General features: G+C 48.0%; 1 protein-coding gene across 1 annotated transcript in view; it reads left to right on the forward strand.

Moving 5' to 3' along the window:
* The first annotated feature begins 421 nt into the window (after positions 1-421).
* Limd1 (LIM domain containing 1) overlaps positions 422-16707 on the forward strand; it is a 54945-nt gene continuing 38659 nt past the window's right edge. The window contains exon 1 of the mRNA XM_057768813.1: positions 422-2366. Coding sequence (XP_057624796.1) covers positions 998-2366 — 1369 coding nt within the window. The 5' untranslated portion in view covers positions 422-997. The remainder of the gene's footprint in view (positions 2367-16707) is intronic.

Raw genomic sequence — 16707 nt, forward strand, 5'->3', positions numbered from 1 at the left:
CTCCTTCTATGCTTTGCTGATTACGTGGACCTCGGGGACTCTCGTCTTTATCTGCCTCTCTGTCAAAGAAGACCGGGCCACAGCAACATCCTAGGTTTTCAGTCTTGTTCCCCAAGCCTGGCTTGGGGCTCTCTGGAGAAGCGGCGGCCTTGAGCAGCCAGGGGCCTGGACACCGAACTCTTGCACATTTGTCTCCTCCCTGGACACTCCCCTAGCGCTGCCAGAGGTGGAGTCCGTGGGGCACACGCGGGAGGACCGGAGGGAGGCTCGGCTCTTCCCTGACTCTCAGGCAGCGCGCACGAAAGCGCGGTGCAAACTGCGGGTCGCTCTCGCTGCTCGGCGCGGGACGCCAAGACTCTGCGTGTCCAGCACGGGCCTGCAGGGGGCGCCCGCGCCCCGCGCCCGCTCCCGCGCCGTCCCGCCCTCCGCGCCTCCGCCGGTCCCCTGCACCGCCCGGGGCGGGCGCATTGGGCCAGCAAACTCCGGGGATTGACTCCCCGCGCGCTCACTTCCGCGTCCCGCCGCCGGCCGCCGCCATCGGACAATGGGCCGCGCGCCGCGGCTGCCGTGAACTCTGCCGGCCCCGGCTGCCGGCCCCAGGCCAGCCGCTGCCCAGTGGGTTTGTAAGTTCGGCTGCCCGACCTGGATGTGGGTTTGTTTCATCTCCTTACTTTTCTCCGTCTTCTTTCGGCTGTTTTTGGTTTTATGTTTTAGAAAAGAGAACTTTTCCAAGCAGGCCGGGCACAGCTGAAGGCTACTCTGCCCCCACGTGGACGCTCCCCGGGGGAAAAGAAGTCTGGAAGTAAACTTAGCCCGCTGGCCTGAAGGCCTCAACTCTGGTTGGACCGTAAGTTTGGAGTCATGACCTTCACGCTGTGCAGGTGGGAGTCTTTATCTGCCTTGGGCTGGACCTGAACCTCCGCCAGCACCCAGATCTCCCCACCCCATTCACACCTTGTACAGGGGCTAGGCCCCCGGATACTGATCTGCAAGCAATATGGATAAATATGATGACCTGGGCCTGGAGGCCAGTAAGTTCATCGAGGACCTGAACATGTACGAGGCCTCCAAGGATGGACTCTTCCGGGTGGACAAAGGTGCGAGCAACAACCCTGAGTTTGAGGAAACTCGAAGGGTGTTCGCGACCAAGATGGCCAAAATCCACCTCCAGCAACAGCAGCAGCAACAGCAGCTCTTACAGGAGGAGGCCCTGTCTAGGGCTGGCAGAAGCCCTGTCAACGGTGGGAGCCGGCAGGGTGTGAGCAGCAAGCTGACCGCAGATGGTGCTGCCAAGCCCCCTCTGGCTGCACCAGCAGTGGCACCTGGATTAACCACCGCCCCTGTGGCTGTGCCGCCCTCATACCCATCTCAGGAGCAGAGGGCCAGGCCATCTGCCCATGGTGCAAGGCCTGGCAGTCAGAACTGTGGTTCCAGGGAGGCGCCTGTGAGTTCCCAGAGGCCTGCTTTGCACGGTCTGGGTCCCTGTGAAGATCCATCCTGCCTCACTCACGGAGACTATTATGACAATTTCTCCTTGGCAAGCCCACAGTGGGGTGATAAGCCAGAAGCAGCCTCCAGTATGAATCTGAGTGTAAAGAGTGGGTGGCCTGGTTGCCCAGGGAATGATTCCCCATTGCCCAGATCCTGCGGGGACCATCACCCTTACCAGCCACAGCTCCCCATGTGCTCTGGCAAGTCTTTTGAAAGTGGCATCGGTGGCCAGGATGGTGGCATTAGTTGCCACGGCAATGTGAAGCCAACAGGCCTTTGGTCTACTGCCTCCTCTCAGCGAGTGAACCTCGGCTTTTCCTCTCTGGGCTTAGAGAATGGGGCCCCTGCTCAACCGAGGAGCACAACAGTTTCGGCACCTCTGGTCCCTAACAGCACTAGCCAGGGAACTCGTCTGAGGAGAGATTCAGGTCTGGGATGTGAGGCTTCAGGCAGGGTTCTCAAACCTACTGTGGACCCTCAGCCTTGGCTCCAGGATGGGCCCAAGTCTTACCTCTCTGTTTCCGCTCCATTATCTCCAACAACTGCCCAGCCAGGTATGACTCCCGGGCTGGGTCCGAAGCCTGGGTGCATAGACTCTGGCACTGGTCCCAAGCCCAGCCCCATCAGCCTTGTCCATCCGGTGATGTCCACTGCATCTGAGTTATCTTGTAAAGAGGGTCCTCCCAGCTGGTCCACCGACAGTAGCCTGGGACCTCTGCTCTCAGAGAGTTCCACCCCCACCAAGGTGAGGTTGCCCTGCCAGACCCTCGCACCAAGCCCCGAGCTTGGACCCTCCACTGCTGAATTGAAACTAGAAGCCCTTACCCAGCGTCTGGAGCAAGAGATGGACGCTCATCCCAAAGCTGATTACTTTGGTAAGTGAGATGCTTGTGGAATGGCCCCCGGTGGGGTGATGGGGTCCCCACCAGAATGCTATGACTGGTCTTGAGGTGTTCTGCTATTATTTTCAAGTGCTTCTGCTCCTTCAGAGACTTGAAGGCGGCTGTGGGCAGAAGGCAGCCATCGTATGTGGGCGTTGTGATTCATGTGTGCAGGGTGAAGCAGGGTGGGATTGTTTACAGCTGCCCGCAAAAAAGGGGAAATGCTGTGAGTTTGGGTTTCAGGGGCTTGAGGTAACACTTCGAGCCTTTGAAAGGCTTGGGCTGGGCGTGAATGGGAGTGTTCTTCCCAGGGCCAGACGTGTGGTTCTCCTCACAGTTACCACATGTGTGAGTGTAAGGAATGTGTGGCTTTTAGTACTTGTCTGCTGTTCAGTATGCTGGTTCTGCAGGTAGACCTGGACCAGCATCATACCTTTGCCTAGATGCTGCTTAGACCTTGGACCTGCTGCAGCAGGAACTCAGGTTAGAACTCTACAGGGTCGCTGGAGCCCCTGTGCCAGGTGCCTCTCGACTTATCCCACCCCAAAGCACCAGCCAACATCAGCAGAGACACCAGAGCCCGCTTTATCAGGTGCCTGCTGACTAAGTCCTTGCCCAAGGTGCCAGCTAGCAGCCAGGTGGTACCCACAGGCATGACACAGGATGAAGAAGCTTCTTGAGCCTTTTACTCAAATTTGGCAGATTTCATTCTCTCTTCTGAAAAAGCAGACCCTCTTGAGACTGCTGGCTTCAACATTTTTCTCTCCAAAGTGTTTGGAGGCAGCAAGAAAGTATCTGTATTCCTCTGTTGAAAACAATGTCTGTCTCATGGGAGAGTGACTTGGAAAGACAGCCTGTGCTTAGGAGTCTGTGGCTTTTTTCATCTTTTTAATTTTCTCTCTATCCATTTTTGGCTTCTAAGTAATGGGCTCAAGATTTCTCCATAGTCCAAGTCCTACCAAGCAGAGGAGTACTGGGGCAGGCAAGGCCCTTTGAGGGAAAGGTGCTAGATTTCCTCCGCTCTCCGAATGAACAGCTTTGTCTGAGGTCCAAGGAGCTGGGCCATGGGCATATATGCAGCCCACAGTACCACTGGGGTTTGCTCATTATAAACAGCTCTGGGAACCAGTGTGGTTGCTGTTAACCTGCTTCTTCCTAGACTTATTTATTATTTTATGTATCGGGGTGTTTTGTCTGTGTATATGCCTGTGCATCAAAAGAGTGTCTGGTGCAGACAGAAGTCAGAAGACGTCATCAGATTGCCTGGGACTGGAGTTATAGATGGTGTTGAGCCCCCATGTGGGTGCTGGGAATTGAACCGTGGTCCTCCCGCAAGAGCAACAAGTGCTTAGCTGCTGAGCTAACTCTCCAGCTCCTACTTTATTTTATTATTATTATTATTATTATTATTATTATTATTATTATTTTGTTGTTGTTGTTTTTTCGAGACAGGGTTTCTCTGTGGTTTTTGGAGCCTGTCCTGGAACTAGCTCTTGTAGATCAGGCTGGTCTCGAACTCACAGAGATCCGCCTGCCTCTGCCTCCCAAGTGCTGGGATTAAAGGCGTGCGCCACCACCGCCCGGTTTTATTTTATTTTTTTAAAAGCACACAGTATTATCCTGCTGTGAACTTCACCGTCGTGTTTGGAGAGCATAGCCTTGAAAAATAATATTTAGCTGGAGATGCTGTGGGTCTTTTAATTTAAACTTATTTAGTTTTTTAATTTAAAGCATTTGGAACAAAAAACATTTTATTGATTCAGGAGTGCTAGTTTACACTCATCATCAAAGCAATGATCTTGACCCCTCTGTTTATTCGTGCAGCCTCCAACCACTGGTCTCCTGTCTCGAGTTGTGCTCTGAGCTAGGCCTTGGGAACACACAGTAGGTCAGCCGTGAATACAGGACAGGTGGAAGGACATGACCAAGTACTAGGGAGAGGGCGGGGTGAAGCCTTGTCCTGCGGGTGACATTACTTGCTTTGAATTGAGCCATAAAGTGAATTATCAGCTGGCATTTGAGACTGAAGGAGGCAAGGGATGGCAGGACCACTGTGGGCCTTTGTAGGGAAAGGGCTGAGGCTCTGAGTTTGTGGAGCGCATTCCAGGCAGAGTCTGCCCTGTGCAGCTTTAGGTGCTGGAGTGTCTTTGTAATAATTTCTCTTGACTGATCATGTGGTAGAAAAATTCCTCCCTTTAAGGACTCAGCAGGCAAGTCTTAACAGATCACGGACTTCTCTAGGCAGTACCTCCCTTGCCTATAAAACCAGTTGGCTGGGCCTTTCCCCTTCCCCGGGTCTCTGCACTTGCAAGGTTTGGTATATATGAAATACTTCTGGGTAGAATATTGTTTCATGGCGCAGCACTTTTGTCAGAGGGAGCTGAAGAATTCTCTATCAGTCAGTAGAACTCTAGTTAGAAGCAAAAGAGACTAATGTTTGGTGTGCTAGCTGAGATACCTTCCTGTGCGAGATGGAAGGTGTGTCTTGAGTATCTGGGCCAGAGCTTATGACTCTCCCCTTCACTGCTTGTGAATGCTGTTGGGTTCTGAAGATGCCTGGTTTCTGGTTATTTAATGGTTTTTAGAATTATATTAATGGGGGAGGAGGTAGGTGGGTACCTGAGTGCCGTGGTGTGCGTGGAGGTCAGAGGAAAACTTGCGGGAGTCAATTCTCTCAATCTACCATGTGGGCTTTGGGGAAGGCTTGGCATCAAGTGCCTATACCCTTTGAGCCATCTTGCTGGCCCTAGTTTTTGGTTATTTATTAGCTCAGCACTAAGGGTACTTCTGGAACTGTGCATGGATGTCTGTGTGTGTGTGTGTGTGCGTGTGTGTACATAATTTTTTAATTTTTTTTTGAGTTAAGGTCAGTAGTTGGGTGTGGTGGCGCACACCTTTAATCCCAGCACTTGGGGGGCAGATGCAAATGGACCTCTGTGAGTTCAAGGACAACCTGGTGGGACAGAAACCTCTCGCTCTATAGTTTAGATTGTAGCTCTCAATTACCTTCCTGTCTCAGATTCCCGAGTCCTGGGATTATAGATATCAGCTACCACACCTGGCTCCTTTGTGTGTCTAGATAAGCTCTGTCTTCCACTCTTCCTATTTTTCATTTTGATTTGATACCCAAATGATTGTGCATATTTATGAGGTCATAAACACCATTTCAGCACAAAGTTCAGGGAGCAGGTGAGGGCAATTGGCATTGCCATACCTCGGACCCTCATCATTTCTTTCTGTTTCACAAGCCTCTCTTTGTTCTCTGGAAATATACAGTCATTTGTCCCCAGCTATTGTCACCACCCCCCCTGTGTCAGACGTGAGAAGCTGTCCCTCCAATGCAGCCCTGGCCCCATTCTCTCTCCTCCCCACCCAGTCCCTGTTCTGCTCTGGTACCTACTGGTCTAGTCTCTGCTTCTTTGAGATCAACCCTTAAGCTTTGTCTGAATGACAGCATGTGGTATTCATTTTTCTCTGCCTGATTTACTTCATCTCTCATGGTGAAAGAAGCTGTTGATATTGTTGGAGATGCTTTTGGGCTCCCAGCTTCCCAGATGCTCATTGCTCTTGGAAGGGAACACAGCTTCTGTCTTCATGAAGCTGCTCATGCCGCAGAGAGGAAGTGAAGAGGGTGCGGTGAACTTGTTTAATAGGCCCCAACTTTTCCTCCTCACTCTGGCCCTCTCCTCCCTTACTAAGGAAAAAGAACACAAAGACTCATGTCAGTCTGACTTTCTTGGAAGCTAACTCTGAAACTTTATTTTGGAAGGCGCTCACTAAGTGGTACTCTTGGGGTACTCACCTGACCCCATAGGGAGGTTACAAAGTCCAATGTTATCCTGACCTGTCTTTCACACACTTTCCCCAGGCATCAGCCACTGTGTGTGGGTCACTCTGGGAAGAGGTGACCTTGGGTGGAGTGTCCTCCTATGGGCTGATGACAGGTGTCAGCTGTCTGCCAGTCTCACACTGGTGTCTGGGTCACTACTCCATCAGTGAAGCAACTACCACAGCCCCACTTCTGACCTTGGGTATCCTGGCTCTGCTAACAGCTGCTGTCCACTAAAGGCCAGGCTTTGGGTGAAGTGCTCGCTAATCTTCACAGACAATGGCGTAGGTACCATGGTCCTCTGTTATAACAGAGGTGAAAAGGTTCAGTGAAGTCACCCACAGACCATCCTAGCCACTGCTTTTCCTTCTGGGGGAGACTAGTTGGTCTACCAGTTCTGGCTTAGGTATATACCTGTATTCATCGACCCAGGAGAACACATGCTCTGTTTGCTAGGTACCTGACTGAGGGCCTGAAGGAAAGAAAACACAGGTTGCAGAGTCTCTTTGCTCATTAGTAGAGAATGGACCCCTCCCTACCTACAGAGACCCAGGGAGACTGGCTCTGTCTTCAGCTTAGTAGTGCAGGCACCAGGACACAGGATGTGATTTCCCCTGGGATGGCTCTGTCTCTGCCTGAGCCCAGCAAGCCCCACTGGTTTCATTTTATTGGCTGTGTAGGAGATGGACTGAGCAGCCTAAACAAGAAGACAGCGCAAGCTGTCTGTCAGTTCCTCTGTGTGACATTTTGTTTTGCCTTTTAATTTTTGGGGACAGGATTTTTCATAGCCCAGGCTAACTTTGAGCTCTTTAGGTAGCTGAGGATGGCCTTGGACTGCTGACCCTCTCCACTTCCCAAGTGCTAGAATTACAGGCACCCAGTCCAACCACTCTATCTTGCGACCTTTCAGCACATCTTATCTGACTTTGTAGCAGGTATGAAGTGAGGGGCTGAATTCCAGTGTGGGTGGAAATAATGGGCAAGAACTTGACATGGGCTGAATCTGCAACAGAGAAGCACCTCCAGATTTCTAGACCAGGGCGGCTTTTCACAGCAAGCACAGCCTACCCTTAGAGCATTGCATCACCCAGAAGCCTCTGCAGCCCTTACAGTCATTATTGTCCTCTGGAATGTGCAGCAAAAAATGTGGTTTGAGGTGGAGTGTCATGACATGGGAATATGGGAGAAGATATCATGATGTGTTTGGGGGTGAGTGGAAGTCCCATGGGTCATCTGATGGGCATGGCAGGGTTGGGGACACTGACCAGAGAAAGCTGGGCCATCTGCACTTGGCTGAATTGATAGGGAAGGACACAGGGCCAGAGTCAGGTCTGACACCTGTGGTAGGATTTGTGCTTCCGCCAAGGCCCTTGAATCCCACACTCACGGCTGTTCCGGCTGTTCCGCTGATCTCCCTCCAGGTGTCCTGATTTTTTGGAGGCAGAGCTCTGACTGACCTGGGTCCCCACCAGCGGTTGTCTGTCCTGTCATGCCTTCTCTCTGAGGTCCTCCCTGTCTTGGGAGGATGTGTTCCTGCTCTTTTCCTTTGTGACAAGGAAAGACCCTCCCATTTCACCTTTCAGAGCAAGAAGCTGATCTTTTGACATGACCATTCTTGCTGCCTTCCTAGGAGGCAGGACTGTGGAAGAAAGGACTCACTCAGATGCTCCCAGTAGCCCAAGGGTTGAGGCCCGGCAAGTCCTTGTCTCTGCTAAGCCATCATAGCAGCTGAGTGTCTGATCAGACCCAGAGAGGCCTTAAGTGTGGCGTTGGGTGTGGTCAGCATCTGGATTTTAGCTTGTTAGTCAACAGGGTCTGAACAGTATCATTGGTCACTGTGGACAGTGGCAGCTACCAGGAGAGATCTGGATCTGGTTGCCTAGACCCATCTCCCGTTCAAATTGCTGCAGAATTAGTGAAAGCTTGTTTTTACTTCCATTTCCAACGACAAGTAGTTGCCATTTTTACTGTGTGTATTCTGGAAAACATAAATAGTTTTAAGTTTTTTTTTTTTTTTTTTTTTTTTTTTTTTTTTTTTTTTTTTTTGCAACAGGGTTTCTCTTCTGGAGTTCACTATAGAGACCAGGCTGGCTTCTAATTCACAGAAATTCACCTGCCTCTGCCTCTGGAATGCTGGTTTAAAGCAGGGATTCTTAACCTTCCTGATGCTGCAACCCTTCAATACAGGTCCTCATGTTGTGGTGACCCCCAGCCATAAAATTATTTTGTTGCTACTTCATGACTGTGATTTTGCTACTGTTATGAATTGTAATGTAAATATCTGATCTGTGACCCCTGTGGGGGTTGCAGCCCACAGGTTGAGAACACTTGTCTGGAAAACATATAATTGAAAAGAGGAAGTGGGGTGTTAGACATCTATAATTTCAGTACTCTGTAGGAGGATTACTCTAAATGTAAGGGCAGCCTAAAGTAATCAAGGGACCTTGTCTCAAAAAAATAAATAAATAAATAAAACACAATTAAAGGTGCATTAGAGGGCCAGGGAGATGGCTTAGTGGTTATAGATGCTTGCTACCAGACCGAATGACCTGAGTTCAATCCCTGGAACCCACGTAATAGAAATGGAGAAAATCCATAAATTGTCCTTGTACCTCCATGTGCATGCTGTGACATAAGCAAATGTGCATACATGTGTCTTTGTGCATGTGTTTGTGTATATGCATTAATTAACTAATTATAAAAAATATTTAACTCTGTTAGAAAGGATTCAGGGTTTACCTTAAGAAGGTGTCCTTGTTTTTCACTGTCTTGTCCCTGGACATCAATGGCACTCTAGACAATGCTGGGCCTTGGCCTGATGAACTGACATAAGGTAATGGCCTGAGGCCTTGTACTGTCTGCAGTGGTCTTTTCTGATGTGTCTGCATGCCTCACATCAAGTAGACTCAGTGGATTTGAGCTGAAGAAATAGAGGTAGGAAGGGGAAGGAACTGGGCTTTTTTAAAACCAGAGTTAGTACACTTAATAAACGGGCAGAATTTGTCAGGAAGTTACTTTTCATAACATCCTATCTGTATTAGTGTTTAATGCTCTCGAGAGCCCTCTTACCTCCCCTTTTACAGGTGGGAAAAGTGAGGTACACAGGACTTCAGTGACCTACCTAACCCACTGGCCAAGTGGCTCTGCTGGGCCTCCTTCCAGCGTTCTGAAAGTCCAAGGGGTCCCCATGAGCGAGCCACACCATTGGGAGTGCTTATGTGACCTCCCAGTGTGTTGCAGGCATAACTGGAGAGTTCTAGCCCACACTTTTCTTGGAGGCATTCTGTATACTTGTCCCCGGGCAGTGTCCAGAGAGACAGGATCCAAATTTAGATAAAACTATGATGAGTATATCTGGCCCGCTGAACAGAAGCTTTATCCTTAAATGAAACAGGTCACCAAAATTTCCAAAGCAGGGAGTATTGGCCAGAGAATATTTATATCCACTCCAGAGTTTGTTTTTTTCATTTTATCCCTCTTGGGGAAACCAGCTGGACATGGGATCTGAGAATCATGCTGTGGGAGACTTTCTGCTTGACTGTTTCAAGGAGATGATTTCAAGATTTATAAGCTGTGAGTGTAGACTTGGTCAAGTTCCTTCCTCATCCTCCCTGTTCTATGTGACTTATCTCTGTGTCTTGGGAGAGGGAGAACAGGTTACTCTTGGTTATTGGAGGTTTGTGGAAAACTTATCAGGAAGCTGTTGTGCACAGAAAGTTCTGGAAGCTTGCCATGATGCTTCTTGCCTTTTAAATTTTTGGGAGGTAGAATGACTAAGGTCCTTGGAGGACCTGGTATACAAGGTCCTCATCTCCTTCATGCGGATCCTGAGTCAGGGTGATTATATTACAGCAGCCCTGTGCTGGACAGCAGGTGGTAGCCATTTTAAACAATGTCAGTAGTAGGTTTGCTTCTGTGGCCTTCTGACCTGCAGCTTCCACATTTTCTTGAGCCTCCAGGCTTGCCTTTCTGCAGGGTGGGAGTACGCTGGCTCACAAGATGGTCAGGCCACACCCTGAGGTTTTTGACTCTACTGAAGCGTGCCCGGTGGCTCTCTGTCCACCACAGTTAGCAATGCTTCCTTATGACTCACTACAATGGCGATTTTACAAAGAGCTGGACCTCAGGGGCAGCTGTGGCTGGCTCCAGGAAGTTTGTTAACCAACTGCTTGGGGGAGCAGGACCTCTGTGTGCTGCTTTTGGACTGTGAGAACTTGAGCATTTGGCTTCAGTTTTTGTTTTTAGGCTGTTCGTCTTTGGGGACCAGATGACATGGCTTTTTAATCTGATTTCTTTTCCTAGGCTGTGAGCTTTACATTCCTGCTGTTGACGAGGAGGGCGTTTCCATTTCTGAGAATGACAGCAGTCCAGGCGGACTCTTCAGAGTGTGTGTGTGTGTGTGTGTTGGTTAATGTGTGTATATGTACAGCACATGGAAAGAGGAGAAGTTTGTGTGTTGGGTGCTTCAGATTTTTTTCCCCTTCTGCTTGCAGAGAAGCTAGTGACAGTGGAGCAGTCTGGCAGGGAAGGTGGGAGACACATTTGTGCACAGTACCATGATAAATTTGCTTATATCTATGAAATCACACAGGGTGTGGCGTTCCCTGTGAGGTTTGTGCTGTGTTATTTTGGCCAGCTCTGAACCAGGTGTAAGTCACTGGCTGAGTGAGACTTTCCTGAAGTACCAGGAGCCATCTCTCTAACTTCTCTAGTTCCTTGGAGTATTCCTTGGGTGGTTGACATCTCAGAGTGAGATACTGTGTTCCCAAGAGACTAAGGGGACCAGCCAAGAATCGTACAGTAAACTAGGAGGCAGAGATGGGGTGAAAAGGAGAGCAGCTGAAGACATACCCCCCCACACACACCATGCTACTCCAAGGTTCTCTTCCTGTCCATCACCAGGCCAGGTTCCTGAGACCATGTGTCTGGGTTGGCTATCCAGAAAGAGATGTGTGACGGAAGTAATTTCTGAAGATTGCTCTGAGTAGGGGAAAGAATGACTCAAGATGTGGGGTAACTGGACAGAGGAGAAAGAAGTCAAGGAAGCTGCAGGCAGCTTAGGCACTCAGGCAGGGTGCGGGTGGGGTAGCTTTTGCCTGGTCCCTTAGAGAGCCCTGAAGAGCCCCAGAGACAAGCTCACCAAACCCTCCTCAGGTTGGAATGAAGCAGAGCTACGTGATGGCCGGCACATGTGGTTCTCTCTGAGGAGACATTCCTGCCGCACCAAGTCAGGCTTGGAGCTGTTTGTGGGAACACAGAGTCTCACAAGCATGTGGGCCTTACATCTGTCTGCTCTGTGCCTCCGTTTTCCCATAAGTAAAATGAGCATCTGATTGTAGTGAAAAGTCTGAGCTGTCTAGCATGGGAGAGTGAGGACATGTAGCTGTTAAATACATCACAAGGTGTCTTGTCTGAGCCAAGATGTGCTCTAAGCATGAAATGTTAAAGATTTGGTGGATTTTGAAGATTTGGTGGGAAGAAAAAAGGGTTATTAGTGTTTCTGTATGAGCTGGATGTTGTGGCTCATACCGGTGATCCTAGTGCTTTGGAGAGATAAGCAGGAAGATACCAGAGTTCAAGGTCAATTTAGGCTACGTAATCTGCTGTCAAATCATATCTTTATCTATATATATGCATATATACTCTATGTTAAAATGAGACTTTGGAAAGGACAGGCTAAGTTAGATGTTATTCAAAATAGTTTCACTTGGTTTTACTCTTTAAAGTATGGCTGTTTGAAAATGCGAGGTCGTACCTGGCTTTTCTCACTTATTGGAAGCATTCAGGATGGAATACAGCAGATGGGGGATGGCTCCCTGGCTCCCTGGCTCCCTGGCTCCCTGGCTCCCTGGCTCCCTGGCTCCCTGGCTCCCTGGCTCCCTGGCTCCCTGGCTCCCTGGCTCCCTGGTATTCTCAAAAGTACCAGACCATCATTAGTTACCTTATCCCATCTGAAAGGTGATGTGAGCTGATGTGTTCAGAAGACATAGATTCTTAAAGATTTCGGGTTGCCACCCACCTGAGGCAATGATGGGAGGAGTTCAGCTGCTCCCTTGGAGTGTACTCTGTGGGAAGAGGTCTAGGGGTCTGCAGCCCTGCCTTCTCAGGTGGTGATTATGGCCGAGACAACGTGCCAGTTCTTTCAATGTGCCCTTCTGTTCAGTAAGTGGAGGCAGGACACCCAAGACTGCTCACCCCACATGTCAGGTCTGCCAGAGCTAGCACTTCCTGCACAGAAAAGAAGATGATTGGGAACCGGCTGACTAGAGTCTGCAGGCTAACAGTCCTGCTTGCATATGCTCTGGCCTGCTGTGGGACTCTGCAGATTTATCTAGGCTTAAGCCTCCCTAGAGGCCTGTGGGGAGGGAAGGTAGCCAGGTTGGGGCACAGGCTGGGAGGTGGTGTTCCAGGCAGCTTCCACAGGCCTGTTGTCTAGGACTTGGACTGACAGAGTTGGGCTGTGCTCTCAGGTGGCAAGGGTTTGACAGAGGCCCCTTGTTGGCCAGCTAGAGGTCAGTGTGAGACGTTGCTGGAGCTGGCCGCAACCCCTCTTCTGCTGCTTGTGGTCCATGACTACAGTTCTCTGTCTGACCCATGCCTGGAGGTGGATGTGCACTGTGTGTAAAAAGACAGCTCTGTCCAAGTTAATAAAGGTGGGGTAGGAGATGGTGCAAGCAGATACTTCCGTTCCCACACATATCTGGCCCCGCTGTGAAGGTACTTGGTGTCAGCTCACTTCTGATATGCTCCGTCCACTCTTAGCAGTCACAGCCTGCCACATACCCATCCTCCATGGGAGGAGAGTCTAGGAATTTGTGACTTTGGCTTTTAACAGACAGAGAGTAATTCTGTTCCTCAGAAAGTTACTGCTTGCCTCTTCCAAGTTACTGCCCATTCACAGGTAATCAATCACTCTTCTGATTTTATTTATTTATTTATTTATTTATTTATTTATTTGGTTTTTCGAGACAGGGTTTCTCTGTGGCTTTGGAGCCTGTCCTGGAACTAGCTCTGTAGACCAGGCTGGTCTCGAACTCACAGAGATCCGCCTGCCTCTGCCTCCCGAGTGCTGGAATTAAAGGCGTGTGCCACCATCGCCCGGCCTGATTTTTTATTTTAACATCATTTTAAGAGTTAAGTTTAATCCCAGCACTCGGGAGACAGAGGCAGGCAGATCTTTGAGTCTGAGGCCAGCCTGGTCTACAGAGTGAGTTCCAGGACAGGCTCCAAAGCTACACAGAGAAACCCTGGCTCGAAAAACAAAACAAACAAACAAAAAATAAACAAACAGAAAAGTTAAGATTAAAAAAAATTTTAGCTGTGTGTATGTATGTGTCTGGATGTGGTTATGTGCATATGAGTTCAGGTGCTCAAGGAGGCCAGAAGCCAGAAGTATTGGATCCCTTGGACCTGGTGTTACAGGCAGTCGTGGGCACTTGATCTGGGTGCTGGGAATCAACCTTGAGTCCTCTGGGAGAACAGTACATGCTCTTAACCATTGAGTCATCTCTCCAGCCCCCGTTTAATAATAGTTTTATTGTTATTTATTTATGTATTTGGAAGCACACATACTGCAGAATGCACTTGGAGGTCAAAGAACAACTTTTAGAATTCATTTCTCTCCTTCAATCATATGGGTTATGGGGATCAAATTCAGGTTATTAGGTGTATCTGTCTATCTACTATCTATCTATCTATCTATCTATCTATCTATCATCTATCTAGCTAATATTCATCTATCTATATCTACTATCTATCTCTATATCTATCTATCTATCTATCATCTATCTATCTATCTATCTATCTATCTATCTATCTATCTATCTATCTATCATCCATTTATCATCTATCTTCTGTCTGTCTGCCTGCCTGCCTGCCTGTCTGTCTGTCTATAAAGGAGATTTATTAGAATGGTGTAGAGGCTGTGCTACAGCTAGTCCAACAATGTCTGTCTACCAATGGAAGGTCCAAGGATCTACTAGTTGTTCAGTTCATGAGGCTGATGTCTTAACTGGTCTTCAGGACGTGCTGGAACTCCCAGATCAGTAGGTTCCAATGCCAGTGAAGGAATGCACATGCTAGCGAGATCAAGCAGGCAAAGTCAGCTTGCTTCCTTTCCTCATATCTCGACTATAGGCTGCCAATAGAAGGTGTGGGCCAGATTAAAGGTGTATCTTCCCACGTCAAAGATCTGGATTAGAAGTTTATTTTTCCACTTCAAATGATTTAACTAAGAAAAAAATCCCTCAAAAAAAAAAAAAAAGCAAGGAAAAAAAACCTCACAGGTGTGCCCAACCATTTGGGTTTTAGTTAATTCCAGAAATTGTCAAGATGACAATCAAGAATGGTCATCACTTCAGGCTTGGGCAGCAAGCACTTCACCTCTGTAAGCCATCCGACAGGCTCCCATTTCGTAGTTTTGCTTGTTCTAAACCATAACATAAATGAATTCATATAGTGTTTACATGCGATTCAATGCTAACAAATCAATACTATATATTAGATAATGTAACTTGGAACAAAAAGCACAAGCCAGGGTAAAGCAGATCTAGTAGCTTATTAAATTTCTAGACAGAGAGACATTAAGATGGAGAGATGGCTTAGCAGTTTTGAGTGTTTCCTTATAGAGGACCCAGATTTGGTTCCTAGCATCTACATTAAGTGGCTATAACTTCCTGTAGCTCCAGCTCCAGGGGATCCCACAACATCCTTTTCTGGCTGCAGGACACCTACACATACACATCCTTATACCCACATTAATAATTAATAAATTTTTAAATCAGTGGTTCTCAACCTGTGGGTTGCAAACTCTTTGCTGCTGAATGACCCTTGCACAGGGGTCACAGATCAGATATCCTGCATATAAAATATTCACATTATGATTCATAGCAGTAGCAAAAGTACAGTTATGAAGTGGCAACAAAGATAATTTTGTGGTTGGGGGGTCACCAAAACATGAGGAACTGTATTAAAGGTTCACAGCATTAGGAAGGTTTGAGAATCACTGCTTTAGACAAAGAGACAGGTAGACAAAGGAGAGTGCACACTCCCAGAGCCTGGCTGACAGTTTCTTGAGAGAGAACCACACCCAGGTGTCTTTACGAAGTGTGTATGGCCTTGAGGCTCAGATTGTTCACAGTATCTAATTACAATCCAGTTTAGAGTTTAGAGATTAAGCAAAGCTTAACGTATGAGTAAAGTTTAAAAAAATAAAAATATATGAACTGACTTACTTCTCTTTTTTTTTTTTTTTTTTGGTTTTTCGAGACAGGGTTTCTCTGTGGTTTTGGAGCCTGTCCTGGAACTAGCTCTTGTAGACCAGGCTGGTCTCGAACTCACAGAGATCCGCCTGCCTCTGCCTCCCGAGTGCTGGGATTAAAGGCGTGCGCCACCACCGCCCGTGACTTACTTCTCTTAAAGAGTTTCCTTTATAGGGCCAACAAGATAGCTCAGTGGGTATCAAGTTTTTTTGCTATCAAGTCTAAAGACCCGAGTTTGATCTCTGAGACCCACATGATAGAAGGAGAAAACCGTCTTCTGCAAGTTGGCCTCTAGACTCCATATATGCAGCACACATGCCACATAACCCGCATAAATAAATGTGAAAAGATAATTTCCTTTATAAATGAAATTGAAAAGTGGCTTTATGAAGTACTAAATTTAAGGATGAGAGAAGAGTGCTAACACAGCTAAATTGGGCAACAAACATTCTGACCCGAAGTGAGAATAGTTTGTGTGTTGTTTTTAACGTTCTTGTTTTAGATGTCCTTAGGAATGCGTGCCCCATCTCTGTAGGGATCTTGAACACACCATGCCAGACACATAAGCAGATGTATCTGTCTTTCCACAAAGTGCAAATAACTAATAATAAACCCATAAGCTCTGTCAGTTTTGTTTGTTACAATGTGTCAAGTGTCCTGCTCACCCTCCATAACTGGCACTGGCAAACAGAGTCTTTCATGCCTTATTTGTTTGTTTTGGTTTTTGGTTTTTCGAAACAAAGTTTCTCTGTGCAGTGCTTGCAGTCCTGGAACGCACTCAGAAGACCATGCTGGCCTCGAACTCACAAAGATCTACCTACCTAAGCCTCCAGTGTGTGAGTGCTGGCATTAAAGGCGTGTGCCACTACTGCCCAGATCTTTCATTCCTTTTTAAAATTAAATTAATATTTTTTAAATTACTAATATTGACTCTCAGATCACACACTTCAGATAGTAATTCTCTCTTTCCCTCTCCCTCCCCCCATTCCCCTTTCCCCTGTGTGTGGGGGCACTGATGGCAGATATGTATGGGGGTCAGAAGACAACTTGTGGAGGTGGTTCTCTTCTTCCACCTTTATGTGGATTCTGGGGATGGAGCTCAGGTCGTCCTGCTTCCGTTATTAGATTTCAAGTCTTCACATGTTGCGCCACGTCGCCAGCCCTTTGACAGGTTTCGTTTTTGTTTTGTTATCTTTTTCAACTGTGCACACAGATACTCGTGCATGTGTGTACTTGTGTGTGTGTA

The sequence above is a fragment of the Chionomys nivalis genome, chromosome 4, assembly GCF_950005125.1.
Source record: "Chionomys nivalis chromosome 4, mChiNiv1.1, whole genome shotgun sequence".
Lineage (NCBI taxonomy): Eukaryota > Metazoa > Chordata > Mammalia > Rodentia > Cricetidae > Chionomys > Chionomys nivalis.